General features: G+C 36.8%; 1 protein-coding gene across 2 annotated transcripts in view; it reads left to right on the forward strand.

Annotated features, from left to right (window-relative positions):
• The window catches only part of LDAH (lipid droplet associated hydrolase), a 94,293-nt gene that overhangs the window by 6,897 nt on the left and 71,874 nt on the right, over positions 1–15,522 (forward strand). Inside the window, exons 2-3 of one of the 2 annotated variants that reach the window (XM_022574359.2) lie at positions 4,577–4,732; positions 14,353–14,496. In XM_022574359.2, coding sequence (XP_022430067.1) covers positions 4,579–4,732; positions 14,353–14,496 — 298 coding nt within the window. In that variant the 5' untranslated portion in view covers positions 4,577–4,578. The remainder of the gene's footprint in view (positions 1–4,576; positions 4,733–14,352; positions 14,497–15,522) is intronic. The other variant, XM_089923395.1, reaches the window with a different exon arrangement.

Raw genomic sequence — 15,522 nt, forward strand, 5'->3', positions numbered from 1 at the left:
TTTACCAAGGTTTACTGGCCTCATAAAATGAGTTGATAAATGGGCACTCTTTTTCTGTTCTCTGGCCAACTCTGTAAGATTGGTATTATTTCTTCCTTAAATGTTGACTCTCATCTGGACTAGGAGTTACGAATTCAATGTCTGCTGGATATAGGACTATAAAGATGTTTCTAGCCTTTTTGTGTTTGTTTCAGAATTTGCCCACATCAAATTTATTGGCATAAAGTCCCTCATAGTATTCTTTTATTATCTTTTTAATGTCCATAAAATCTGGAGTGATATCTTCTCTTCACTTCTTATATTGGTTATTTGTGCCCTTTTCCTTGATGTGTCTTCTCAGGGATTTGTTTATTTATTTATAGGTCTTTTCAAAGAGCAAACTTTTGGCTTTGTTAATCTTTTCAAATGTAAACTTTCTTTTCCTATCCCATTAATTTCTATTTTTTGTTATTTTACTTTTTCTATTTTATTTATTTGGATTCATTTAGTTTTTCTAACTCCTTAAGATAGATAGTTAGATCCTTGATTTCCAGCCTTTTTTTCCTACTATTTTAGAAAATATTTTAGAAAGCATTTTAAGACTTTAAATTTTCTTGCATTCATGCCTTTGTCTGTATCCTATACATTTTGATATATCATATTTTCATTATTTGTTTCATTATTCTATTCTAAATTGCATTGTGATTTCTTCTTTCCCTCATCAGTTATTTAGAAGTATATTGCTTAGTTTCCAAAAATTGGCAGATTTTCTTATTTTTGTTATTTATTTTTGGCTTAATTCCACTGTGGTTAGAGAACATCCTCTATATTATTTCAGTTCTTTGAAATTTGTTGAGTCTTGCTGTATGGCCAAGTATGTGGTCAGTTTTGGTAAATGTTCCATGTACACTTGAAAAGGATATGCATTTTGCACTTATTTGGTGTAGAGTTCTATATATGTCAGTTATGTTGATTATGTTAACATAAATATTAATTATGTCAATCAAAATTTATATATTTTTGTTGATTTTTTTTCTGTGCTCATTCTATCATTCTAAGAGGTGTGTTAGAATCTTTCACTATGCTTGTGGATTTGTCTATTTCTCTTTTTACTTATGTCCCATACAATGTTGTTACAATATTATTGACCATATTTCTTATGCTGCATATTACATCCCTGTGACTTATTTATTATATAACTGGAGGTTTGTACCTCTTAATCCCCTTCACCTATTTCGCCCACCTTCCTACCCACTTCAGGATCAAACTTAATTTTAATGTACTTTTTTTTTTTTTTTTTTTTTGCGGTACGCGGGCCTCTCACTGTTGTGGCCTCTCCCGTTGCGGAGCACAGGCTCCGGACGCGCAGGCTCAGCGGCCATGGCTCACGGGCCCAGCCGCTCCGCGGCATGTGGGATCTTCCCAGACCGGGGCACGAACCTGTGTCTCCTGCATCGGCAGGCGGACTCTCAACCACTGTGCCACCAGGAAAGCCCTAATGTACATTTTAAACTAAAAAAGCCTCTCTAATTTAAAACAACTCCTAGACTCACTTCTATTATATACCAAACATTTAATATACTACAGAGATCATCAGCATGTCAAAGTTTGCTACCAGCCTAATTAAAAAAAAAAAAAAGAACTTGGAATAAAGCTTCCGCTGCCAATTTTGTATGTATTTATACTTCTTATATTGTGTTTTGATAACAATTACAAATTTTGTATCTCTTCCCTGGGCCTTTAAAAATTTAATGCTCACTTATCTAGTCACTAAATACTTTACAAGTAGGTTTAGTACTATGCCCAGGAATACCACTAATTAATTGCCAAAGTGCAGATACATGCAGAGTGTACGCTCTGCTTTGTGTAACTGTGGGACAGTAACACGGGTCACAACTTATATTTGATAATAATATATATAAAATTTTTGTCATTTGAAGAAGTTTCAGCAGCTTCTTATCTGCCTTATATACATGATAAATAATAAAAGTTATTTTTAGATTTTGTTTGTGCTTTAACTTTGAAAGAAAAGTATCTTACTATCTCTTTTTCAAATGTAATATAGCTTCATTGAAGGCTACCTGGACATTGCAACGAGTTCTTTAAAAAATTTTTTTATCATGTGCAGTTCTTACATGATGGATAAAGTAGAATTCTGGGTAGCCAAAATAAAATGCAGACATTACTTGGATGCTAAAGCTGAGTGAGGGACTCATTTATAGTGGTCAAATGCTGCTTTTCAGTTTTGTGTATTGTCTAGGTTTGTATAAGATTTAATTGGAAAAAAATTCTTTTACTAAATAAAGTTAGAAACCCATTAATATAAGCAGATGAACACCTATGCTTAGCTGAGTAAGGATTGCCTAAGTTGTACAGATTATATCTACACTGTACACATGGTTTTTATCCAGCCTAAGTCTTGCTGCTTATCAAAACTGATCATTAAAATTGCTTGTAGGTGGTGGCTGAAGGTGGGGCCATCAGCCTTTAATAATATATATTAGAACACATTGTCCTGTCTTAACCTGCCCACTGTTGGCAGCATTGAATTACCTTGGATTCTTAGGTAAGGAAGAAAGTAAAGCTTTTCTGTACTTTTTTTATTTGGCTGTGTGAGATTCAGAAACATAAGAGTGAAGTAAAATAAAAAGATGCTTTACAAATACGTACATTAATTCAGTGTTTCTCAGCTGTATTTTACTTGAAGTGGTTTAGAGTTGTTGCTTTTTTGTTTTCTAATTTTCATAGACTGTTTAAGTTTCATATCTACTTGCATTCTCATTAACTTTGTGGCTAATCAAACTCCTAAGATGTCATTTACTTTGAAGTTAAGTATTTATAAGTTGAATACAGTTAATAACTTTGGATTCTCTTGTGGTGCAGATCTTAAATTTAGCCAGTGTTCTCTCTGTCAGTGCTCTAATTTAATACTGTGTATAACAGTTAAATCTAATATTGTTTCTAACACTTTACAAATGTCATAAGACATTTATAAATATACTGTATTTTGTGATAGTTTCAAAGATTGGGCTACAGTGACATTTATAAGTGAACTAAAAATCAATCCACAAGAAAAGGTGAGATGATACTTTTATTTATTTGGTCAGTCAGTGTATTTTTAATATAATTTTGAAAGGAGTCCCCACTTTTTAAGTGAAAATTTTTCATTCCAGATATTTTTCCAACCTTGGCACTATTGACCTTTTGGGCTAGTGATTCTTTGTTGCGGGCACTGTCCTGTGCAGTGTAGGATGCTTAGCAGCATCCCTGGCCTCTACTCACTAGATGCTCGTAGTAACACCTCCCCTGATACCAAGTTGTGACATTGAAAACTATTTTTATTTATTGCCATATGTCTTCTGGGAGCAAAATTGTCTCTGGTTGGAAGTCACTGCTCTAGAGAGACCTCACAGCCTGAGCACGGGGGTGAGGGGACAAGTGCTCCAGAAATCTTCTGAGAGGGTACATTGAAACCAGGGGAGAAATCCTTCTTCCTGCAGTGTCTCTCTTTCAGCACACTCTTCAAGGTTAACATCATATCAGTTGGCAGAGGAAAAATATTTAAAAGACCCAGATCCATTTTTCCAGAGAAGGCAATGAAGGATGAATTTGGAGGCAATAAATTGATAAGTTGCACAAGGGGGAAAGCATTCCAGAAGTGGTGGCAGAGTATTAGCAAAGCTAAAACCATTAGCAAAGGTATAGGAGCAGAAAAGCTTGAAGACACTGAGGAAATGCAGGGACAAGATAGACCAGAGTACAAGCTTGGCATAAAGTGGAAAGAGGAGAAAAAGCTTTAAGGGTACTTATAATCTAGACTCTAGAGGGCTCTGAATGAAAGGAGGATAGCTGAAGAGGAGGATAGAAAGAACAATGAAAGTTTGGGACATGGTCGTATTGATAGACACAGGGAAGGCAGAGGTGGAGGGGTAATATAAATAATTTGGGACTGCATTTTTGCACATATATTGATTATTCAGAAAATTGTTCATGATGTTATCTCATATTCTGTTTTCTTCCACCTATCCATTTCATAATTTAATAATATAATGCTTTAATAATGTATAAAAATATACTTACAGAATTTGGGATGAGAAGATTAATAGAGGAGAAAACTCAGAGCTCATCAAGGAGTTCACTGTCCCTCTTTACAGTTCTATCTGAGAGAGTACAAGGGCAGCCATAGCCTCTGTATTTTTTCACCAGACTTCACCAGGTGAAGGTAGGGGGACTTCTCTCACTGGTAGAGCATATAGCTATACAAGAATTCCAGCAGAGGGCAAGTGGAAGTTAGCCATGGATATTGTCAGTTTAGACTGGAGAGGAGAGTGGTGGGATTTTTGTTTTGATTCACACTCCTCTGTAGTCTTTAATTTCACCAAAGACATGCCCCTCTTTCTCTCTTCTCTTGTGGTTTAATTTTTTTTTCAATCCTGTGATCTAGAATAGCTGAATAGTCATATATCTCTCATATCTCTTTGTGACATTTCCTTCTAGGTATATTGAGTTTTGTCTTTTTTATTCTCGAATATTGTCTTTGGCTCAAAAGTTTTATATTTTAGTGACTCTTCATTATTGTTCTTCTCCCCTTATTTAGAAATGGACTCAGAAATCAAGGAAGAAATTCCTGTGCACGAGGAATTCATTCTATGTTGTGGAATTGAAACCCAGGTTCTAAAGTGTGGGCCCTGGACTGACCTCACTAGCGATCAAATTGCCAACAGGCCTAAACTGCTTATTTTCATTATTCCTGGTAAGTTTAAAAATCTGGATGAGAAGACTGTATACAGATACTTGTAACTATTTCTGATTTTAAGAGAATTTGATAAATATAAAAATCCTTATAGAAGGAAATATAATCACTCAAACCATTGATAACAACCACCCTTGATACTTTAGTGGCTGGACGTTTTCTTTGTCATCTATGCATTAATAGTATATATATTATATACATTTTTTAAATCACAATGTATACCATAAGTAGTTTTATAATCTGCTTTTTAAAATTTCTTAACAATATTTAGAATAATTAGAACTTTATCAAATAATATTTTTTGATAGTTTTTAAAATAATTTTTACTGTCTCATTTCAAGATGATTATAAGATTATGGTAGAACATTTATTTATTCTGGGATTTGTCAACTGGGTCATTTGTGATTTATGCTGGATCAGTATCAATAGAATGTTAGGGGGAGATGCTTGATTGTAGGTATTTGAAGCAGTTTTTAAAAATATGAGCTTGAAAAATATATGTGTGTGTGTGTGTATATATATATATATATATATCAGCCTAAAGGTTGAAAATGAAACTGTTAATATGTATCATATTATATCATCTCATGTACACAGCTAGGCCTATGGGGTATTATGATTTCTTTTCTTGTACATTTTTGTTTGTTTTCCCTGGATTAATGGTTGTGCCTTTTATTTGCTTAGTTTTCTATGTTTCAATTGGTAATTTATCCTAAAATTATTCTCCAGAAGTGAAAAAAACTTCTCATTTTTTGAGTAATAGGGTTTCTGTTTTGTTTTGGTTTGTTTTTTGGGGGCTGTCCCTCCCAGAACTCTGTGTTCTTCGGCTCCAGCCTAGACTGGTTGCTCTCTAGGCTTCTTACACAGGCCATCCTGGGGACTCCTTTCACTTTTCTCCTGGTTGGATTCCTTGTTTCCTGGATCCCGTATTTTTTTTTTTCTGGGTTTATTCCCTTGTTTTTGGTGGAGCATACCTTCTAGGAGCTTCCTGAGAAGAGGTGCATGGGAAGTAATCTTTCACAGTTCTAGCATGTCAGAAAATGTCTTAGAGTTCTAGGTTGGAGATTGGTTTCCTTAGAATTTGGAGGGCATGTTCATTGTTTTCCAGGGTTCAGACTGTTTTTGAGAAGTCTTGATATTATTCTGATTTTTTTATCTTTTGTATGTGAAGCTCCCCCCCTCCGCCAGCAAAACAATATTTTAGATCTTTTCTTTGTTCTAAGATTCTGAAATTTTATAGTCAGGCACCTTGGTATGGCTGTTTTTCATACATTGGATTTTGGTGGACCTTTTTAAGCCAGAAACTTAACTTCAATTCTCAGAGCTCTGTGTTCTTTCTTTTTTATAGTCTTCTGTTTCATGTGTTTTGTGGGTGCATTATCTTTTTTTTTGGCTTCCTGCATTGTTAGAGTTTTTGCTGCATTCCTTTTTCTGTTTCTATTAGTGTTTGTTTTTCCTCAAATGTTTGATAATCCTTGACTACCCTTTCATTTTGAAGAGGAAGATGTAAAAAATTTATTGGAAGCTTGTATTCAGGGGTGGGGCTTGTCCACAGGTATGCCTAGGGTGACCAGCCATCCTAGTCTGAGGGGTGTTCCAGGACACATGACTTTCGGTACTAAAACCATGACAACAGGATAGGCAAAACGGAGTGGTTGGTTACCTTAGGTAATCCTCACCTTAAGGTGATTGGGTAGGGACCTAGCATTTCATTGGAGGATTTCCAGCTTTCAGTATCTGTAGCTGTTTCTTGGATTGTTCAGTTTTCCAGGAAGGAATCTTCCAAGTATCCTATTTGAGGAATGGAAGCCTGTCTGCTAATGTTCAGAGCTGAACGAGGGAGAGGAGGTTGGAGTTTCAGTGTTTCTTCTCAGTATAGTGCTTTCGCAGTATAGTGCTTTTGTTCTCAACTGGGCTAAGACTTCTGATCCAGAATCTCTCTTTGGTTTAACCTGTTCTGAAAATAAACTTCCAGTGTTCTGCCATGATGTAACAGTCTTTCTGGAAAGCAGTCTGTCAGCATCTATTAAAATTAAAAATACAGGGACTTCCCTGGTGGCACAGTGGTTAAGAATCCACCTGCCAGTGCAGGGGACACAGGTTCGATCCTTGGTCCAGGAAGATCCCACATGCCGCAGAGCAACTAAGCCTGTGTGCCACAACTACTGAGCCCGCGTGCCACAACTACTGAAGCCCACGTGCCTAGAGCCTGTGCTCTGCAACAAGAGAAGCCACCACAATGAGAAACTCGTGCACCGCAATGAAGAGTAGCCCCCGCTCACCACAACTAGAGAAAGCCCTTGCGCAGCAACGAAGACCCAACGCAGCCAAAAATAAATAAATAAATTTATTTTTTTTAAAAAAACATATGCTCTGCCAATAGTGAGGGAGAGTTTGAAATTATAGGCATGACAAGTGCTATTAGATGAAGCAGAGATTTGGAGGCAATGGTAGAGTGTGGGATTGAGAAAATAATTAGAAACATTATCTTGGACTGGAGAAGGAATATCTTTCTGAGGCTAGAATGGAGGTGACGTTGGTTACTGAAATGGAGAAGTGTGAAGGTGTGTCAGAGGAAATAAAGTAGTTCCTGCCTCCTGACCTCTGTTTTCTCTGTTAGTTAAGAGTTGAGGTGATCTGTGGAGAGTAAGGATGGCAGAGGGTGGATTGGGGCCTTAAGGAAATTGGTCAGCATTGAAAATAGCAGATATGCAGGATGAAAGGAATTATTGACCAAAAACAAGTAGATAGATTTTGAGCAGGGCTGTGATGAAATAGCAGGTATATTGGGAGTGAAGTCTAAAAGGGTCAAAGATTGAGCTGGAGAAGGGCTATCAGAGTTAGGATGCTTTGGATGTAAACGATTTCTGGGTAATGAAAAGACATAGGCCTGTCATTGTTAAAGTTGTTGTCAGGATCAGCAGCATCACCTAAGAACTTGTTACAAATGCAAGTTTGGGGACCCTATCCCAGATCTTGTGAACCAGAAACTCTGGGGGTGGGGCATCTGGGTTTTAAGAAGCCCTCTAGTGGATTTTGATATGCACACCACTGATCCAGGCTGTGGCTACTGGAATTCGTTGCTTAAATTGGATATAGGTGAAGTTCTTTGAATTTGATCGAGGTAATGAATTATGGGACAAAGGTGTTGGCTCAGTCAGGCCTCCCAGATTTTGAAATCACCTAACTTATGGAATGGCAAGTGAAACTGACATTTAAAGGGTCAAGGTTTTCAGGGAATGTGTGAGAATGACTAGAAAGTTGATAGATGGAAGCAGATGGCTTCAATCTTAGAGGAGGAGAGCTTCTTAACAGTAGGATGAACTGTAAGTGGAGCAAACAGCCCACTCTATACTTCCCCAGTCAGAGGTGTTTTCACTCACTCATTGGTATTAGGTGCTAGGAGTGGTGTGTTGCAAAAGCCTTTGCTCTCCTTGAGGTATATGAAGTGTTAGAGAATAGTGAGGTCTCTTCTGCAGGGCCTTGAAAGGAAGAGAGTCTATCATAGCGGAGAGCCAAGTTTAAGATATGATGAAGAGATAGAAGGAGTATTCATTGAAGACACTGAGGAGAAAGGGAAGTTTAAAACACTTTTTTGTTTTTGCTTTTTTTTTGCGGTACGCAGGCCTCTCACTGTTGTGGCCTCTCCCGTTGCGGACACCAGGCTCTGGACGCGCAGGCTCAGCGGCCATGGCTCATGGGCCCAGCCGCTCCGTGGCATGTGGGATCTTTCCGGACCGGGGCACGAACCCGTGTCCCCTGCATCGGCAGGTGGACTCTCAACCACTGCGCCACCAGGGAAGCCCAAACACTTGTTTTTTAATAGTGTCATTGTTTTATAGTGGCTTTGACATTTTCAGATCATTTTGTTTCCTGGTGTTCTTTTATGTTTGCCCTTCTATTCTCCTTGCTGCCCTTGGCCCCTTTCTGTGGGCTTTGTGCAAGCTGTAGGCTCTTGCTGCTCTTTAGTTTGTGGAATTCAAAATTGTATTTTATTTGGGGAGCTAGTACTTTTATATTGTGGGGAAAATTAGGATGACAGTATTTCAAAGATTGTTAAAGCACTATAGACCTGATGTTTAGTCCATCTCTGATAGACTGACGTAACATTTTATTTTAAATCACTTTTTCTTTTTAACATCTTTATTGGAGTATAATTGCTTTACAATGGTGTGTTAGTTTCTGCTTTATAACAAAGTGAATCAGCTAATCCCCATATCTCCTCCCTCTTTCGTCTCCCTCTCACCCTCCCTCTCCCACCCCTCTAGGTGGTCACAAAGCACCAAGCTGATCTCCCTGTTATGCAGCTGCTTCCAACTAGCTATCTGTTTTACATTTGGTAGTATATATAAGTCCATGCCACTCTCTCACTTCGTCCCAGCTTACCCTTCTCCCTCCCCATGTCCTCAAGTCCATTCTCTACATCTGTGTCTTTATTCCTGTCCTGTCCCTAGGTTCTTCGTAAACATTTTTTTTTTTTAGATTGCATATATATGTGTTAGCATGCAGTATTTTTCTTTTTCTGACTTCACTCTGTATGACAGATTCTAGGTCCATCCACTTCACTACAAATAACTCAATTTCGTTTCTTTTTAGGGCTGAGTAATATTCCGTTGTATATATGTGCCACATCTTGTTCATCCATTCATCTGTGGATGGACACTTAGGTTGCTTCCATGTCCTGGCTATTGTAAATAGAGCTGCAGTGAACATTGTGGTACATGACTCTTTGAATTATGTTTTTCTCAGTGTATATGCTCAGTAGTGGGATTGCTGGGTGGTATGGTAGTTCTATTTTTAGTTTTCTAAGGAACCTCCATACTGTTCTCCATAGTGGCTGTATCAATTTACATTCCCACCAACAGTGCAGGAGGGTTCCCTTCTCTCCACACCCTCTCCAGCATTTACTGTTTCTAGATTTTTTGATGATGGCCATTCTGACCAGTGTGACGTGATTCCTCACTGTAGTTTTTATTTTTATTTCTCTAATGATTAGAGATGTTGAGCATCCTTTCATGTGTTTGTTAGCTATCTGTGTATCTTCTTTGGAGAAATGTCTATTTAGGTCTTCTGCCCATTTTTGGATTGGGTTGTTTGTTTTTTTGATATTGAGCTGCATGAGCTGCTTGTAGTATTTTAAATCACTTTGCTTATACACATAGCAAAATTAGTTCATCACTTTTAAGTTAGTAATGATAATGAGGAATTATTTATTGGAAGCCACAGATTGAGGAGCTTTTAATTTAGTTTCATCTTTTCCAATGAACTTTTGTTGTAGAATTTCTGCTAATAGCATCCTTGGACTTCCTTTAAGTAGTGAAATAAGCAAAGGGAGGCAGTATGAGAACTCACTATAGAACATATTGAATCATTATAATTCTCAAGTGGTCATATGGGGATCGTGGAATCATGTGGCATGTCTTGTATTGTGAGTACAGTGATTGGAGATGGAGCAGACAAGGCTCCATGGAGAAGCCCAAAGTTCTGTCCACATGACAACCTTCTGTAGATGCCATGTCACATTAACTTGATATATGGAAGTTTAGTCCCATACAAGATTAACTAGAAGGCATAAGTCTACGATTGCATTGTTAAGTAGTTAAGGGTTTATTGGCAGTCAGGGTCTAGAGATGATCACCACAGCCTCTGTTATACGTTGCTTAGGCATTTCACTATGTGTATGTTCAACCATGTGTTTATAACACCTTTTGATATCCTTTGATAAAATGTATAACTTGCATTTCTGTATCGGAATGCTTTTGAACATCTTTACACCTGGAGGTAGATATATATATACATACATATATATCTGATTTTAGTTGTATAAACAAGACCCTTTTAATTTTCTCTGTGATCTCCTAACCAGGAAGTTTAGTTCATGGTTCATAAAGTGTAACATAAGCCATAGCATTTAAGCAGTGAAGTATGCAATGACATTTAACTGTTTTGCATTATATTTTCTACCTCTGTCTCTGTTATAAGTTGGATCTCCATGTTACTGGCCAATGTAGACTCTCTTCAGGAGCCAAGCTCTTTATTACTTGAGGGCCTTTGCACCTATTCTTCCATCCTAGTATTCTTCTCCCTCAAATCTTTACATGGTGGATTTCTTCTCATCTTTTGAGTTATAGCTAAATGCCACCTCCTCAGACATTTTTCTCAGGCCATCCTAATCTTGTCCCTTCTCTATCATATGATACTGTTTATCTCCTTCATAGAAATTATCACACTCTTGAACTATCTTATTTACCTACTTAGTTATGTGTATATATTCTCCTACTAGAATATAAATTACAAAAAAATAACTAAAAGAATACAGTAAGTCCCCTACATACGAACGAGTTCTGTTCTGAGAGCACGTTCATTAAGTCCAATTTGTTTTTAAGTCCAACAAAGTTAGCCTAGATACCCAACTAACACAGTTGGCTATATGGTACTAAACTGTAATAGGTTTATAATACTTTTCACACAAATAATACATAAAAAACAAACACACAAAAAAGAAAACAGTTTTAATCTTACAGTACAGTACCTTGAAATATACAGTAATGCAGTACAACAGCTGGCATACAGGGACACGTTCGCATCTTTGAAAGTTCGCAACTTGAAGGTTCATAGATAGGGGACTTACTGTATACAAAAGAAGCTATAGTACTGAATGGAATAAATGGACATGGAGTAGTTGGCATTATCATTTACTTCATGGTGATAAAATAGTAAATCAGAAAGTTTAAGGGGATTTGCTTAAGATCTTACAGTCATTAAGGGAAAGAACTCAGACTTAAACCTGGAGATAGAGAGAAAAAGTTGTTTTTTAGCAGTTCCATTATCTAGTACTCATTCATTCTGGTTTTATGTATCCTGTCATTGCAACTATTGTGTCTAAATCATGTAGTTGTTATCTTTGGATTCTCCTTAAAGTTAAACCAGTTTAACACTCTCTACATCCTAAACTTACAGAATGCTACATGTTAAATCTATTCAACTTAAAAAATTTAAAATGTAATAATAATTGTAGTAATAATAGCAATGATAGTAGTAATGATAGTAATAATAATAATGGCTGTCCACTCATTATCCTTGGTGATAATGTCAGCTACTTTATAGCGCTGTTGTAAGATTAACTAAAACAAGGTATGCAGAAGATCCTAGACTAGGTAATTTTATGTTCTTTTTAAAATTCAGTATTATTTACTTTTTATGTTCTTTCAGTCTTCAGATATTTATTGAGCACTTATCATTTGTATGATAACACTGGTAACACCTTTGGCAAGTTATTTAACCTCTCTACCTTAGTTTCCTCACCCATAAAATGGATATAATAATAGTACTACCTCATGTGAGGACTAAATGAGTTAATATATGTAAAACACTTAAATACTGCCTGGCATGTAATAGGTTATAGTACTTAAAAGTGTATTATTTTCTAGTCCTATGAAGAAAACTTCTAAATCTTTACTGAGAGACATAAAATATTTGAGTATGAGACATGACACATTCCTAAAAGGTTATACTCAGTAATGTGGAAAATATCAAATATTTCTAAACTTATGTATAAATGAGATAAAATTTCAATCAGAATTCCAAAGAAATTTTTAAAAATTGAAACTGTCGAAAATAATTCTAAGGACCTACCAGTTACTGAAACATTAAAAAACAAACAAACAAACAAAAAACCACAATGTAGTAATCAAGACAGTATGATGCTGGCAGAGAAGAAAAGGAAAAAATAAGTGGAATTATTTGGAATCAGAATTAGCAAACAAATGTAAGAATTCAGTATTGGATCAGAAGACATTTCAAATCCATGCAGAAAGAATGGGTAATATAATAAATGCTCTTGGGACACTTGGCTATTCACTTGAAAAGAAGCTGGATTACTGCTTTGTACTTTACACTCAAGAATATTCCAACCATACTGAAGATTTAAATATAAAACATGAAACAGTGTCATCACATCCACCATTGATATTACAGTAACTCTGTGCTGATACACACCCTGTTTCCCTTCTTTCTCCTCTAGCTGCACAGCAGACAATTAATCAGCTGACCAAAGAACACATTACTGTATTTGAGGAAGTCTTCACCTATTTAACAAAGATGACACTAGCACCATCACAAAAAGGAATTTGGAACTTGAGTCACTAGGTCAGAATGCAACAGAAGCAAAGTAACGATAGGGGTGATAAGGCCTTCATATATTACCATCATGGCTAGACACTGATGACAAGTTTGAATAGCTAACATTTATACAGCAAGCAGTGTATTGAGCAATGTTTAAGTATTTTACATACATTAGTTCACTTAGTTCTCACATGAGGTAGTATGATTATTATCCTCATTTTATGGACAAGGAAACCAAAGCCTGAGAGGTTAAATAACTTGCCAAAGGTCACACAGTTGGTAAGTGGCAAGGTAAGAAAACCATCCCAGGCAGTCTAGCTCCAGAGTCTATGCCCTTAACCACTTTGCTACATTGCTTATCTAGGAAACTAAAAGATATAGACAATGAAGAAGAAATCAGTAAAATTTGACAAGGATGGCAGAGGTTACATCAGTACAGCAAAACCCTGTCATGTAATTGCAAAGAGGAGAAAACCTAGCAGCATGAAGAAATAGATAAATTGATTGGAGAGATAGATATTGAATGAAATGGACTAGTATTTATGAAGGTGTTAAACAGATGATGATTGTAAGATGAAAACACCAGTTCACTCTTTTCCCCCAAAGATGTGTCAGATTGACTGTTTTTAAAAAAGATCACTTATTCATTCTGTCTCTTTATAGCAAACCCACCTCAAAAATACCTTCTGTACATACACAAGAAAAATCTACATGTATTAGTTGGTGGTCTTTTCCCCCAAAGATCAAACTATACATCTCTACAATATAAGTACTTGTGATAAATGACCAGAAAACAGTTAGTAGATTCCGTAAAGTTTTCTTTGTGAATGATTCTGACACTGATTGGTTTTTGTGCAGCTTTGTAACTGATCATAGTCAAATCTTGAAGGGGCTGACAGGCAGTATTAATGATTTTAGACAATGTGAAACGACTGGAAGGTGTTTAAGTAGGGTACTGCTGTGATTCAGTTTGAGGTTTGGAGATATCTCTCTGGGTACCCTGAAGAATGGATTCCCAGGGGACAAGAGTAGATAGAAGACCTGTTAGGAGGCTGTTGTGGGAAACCCAGTGGGAAGTGATAACACTAATGGAGAGAATTGGACAAAGTTGAGATGTATTTTGGAAGCAGAGTTGACAGGACTTATTGATGAATTGGATGTGAAGAACAGGAAGGAACCAAGAATGACTCCTGCTGTTAGGACTTGAGTATTTGATTTATGATTGGTGCTTCCACTTATTAAGATGAGGAACATGGAGGAAGAATTTATTTGAAGCAGTTGGAGAACAAAGCAGGAGCAGAAATTTTCTAAATGATAATTCCCAGACTTAAGGTATAAAGGATATTAAAATTGAGTTGTATGGGTAAATGTTACTACGTTTGTATAGTAACATTTAGGGAAGTATAAGGAGAAATAGATCTTTCTTTTTCAGTCAGCACATTGTCTTATGTGAGTTTATTGCTTTGGTTAATCTAAAAGTCTGCTTCTTTTCTTAGGTAACCCAGGTTTTTCTGCCTTTTATGTGCCTTTTGCAAAGGCTTTGTATTCTTCAACAAAAAGACGCTTTCCAGTTTGGGTTATCAGTCATGCTGGGCATGCCTTGGCCCCCAAAGACAAGAAGATTCTTACAACCTCAGATGGTATGTGTTTGTTAACATCTGCTTTCCTTTACAGTGAGTGGGTGTTCATATTTCTGGAAAGCCTGTTAAGGTTAAGAGTTATACCAGTGGAAACCTCCACTTGTGGCATTGGGCCCATGATGCCACATTCTGGTAATTTTAGGATTTGGGGGGTCATTTTAATTATTCTGCAGGTAATTTTCTTTAAAAGTTTGGGCAGATCAAACAGTTTGCCTAGGACTTGCCATCTGTATTTACCTACTAGTAACCAACTATATGTTTATCGATCATGTACTATAGTTCCAGGGTTGTATTAAGAGGAACATTGAAGTAGTATAAGACAACGTGGTCCTTAGCCACGGTTCCTACTCTAAAGAAGCTCTCATTCTCATCTTTAGAGAGTGATTAAGTGATAAACTCTGGCCTGCTGATCATGTGGATACTTAAGGAGTAAACAAAGGAGAGAGTAAAAGAGTTTTAACAGCTGAGTAGAATTTGGAATTGAGGGGTGGAGGTGGGTGCCTTCTGTATAATAGGCAGAAGGATTAGCATAGCAGGAAGAGAGATTCAGTAGGTACTTGAGTGCTAGGCAGGGTCAGATTGGGAGGAACCTTGAAAGCTGAAGGGAGAACTAAGACTTTACATGGTAAATTTCTGGAAGCCTTTAAATGGAGGAAGTAGTACCACAGAGTTGCAAATTACCTGCTTCTAATTCATGAGTATTCTAGCATGTTCACTCTTCTAAAAAAAAAGTGAGATGAGAGGAAAAAAAACCATAATTTCTGTGTGGGCATTCCCTAAGGGTTCCTCTTTGTTAATCTGAGGTGGGAGAGAGGTGGCTATGGCTTCATTGCCTAGTTTGCCCCTGGTTCTGGTATGCCTCTCCTATGGTATGAGCATCTTCTTGTACTTATTGAGCATCTAATGATAGGGAAAACCATGTGTGGGTAGGGAGGGAGAAAGAGGTAGGTGATATGGGAACTTTCTGGACTAATGTGTTCAAATTTTCTGCAACTCTAAAACCATTCTAAAAAATAAAATCTGTTA

This window comes from Delphinapterus leucas, chromosome 13 (genome assembly GCF_059928025.1).
Source record: "Delphinapterus leucas isolate spDelLeu-1000000601 "Yukka" chromosome 13, BTC_Dleu_Yukka2, whole genome shotgun sequence".
Lineage (NCBI taxonomy): Eukaryota > Metazoa > Chordata > Mammalia > Artiodactyla > Monodontidae > Delphinapterus > Delphinapterus leucas.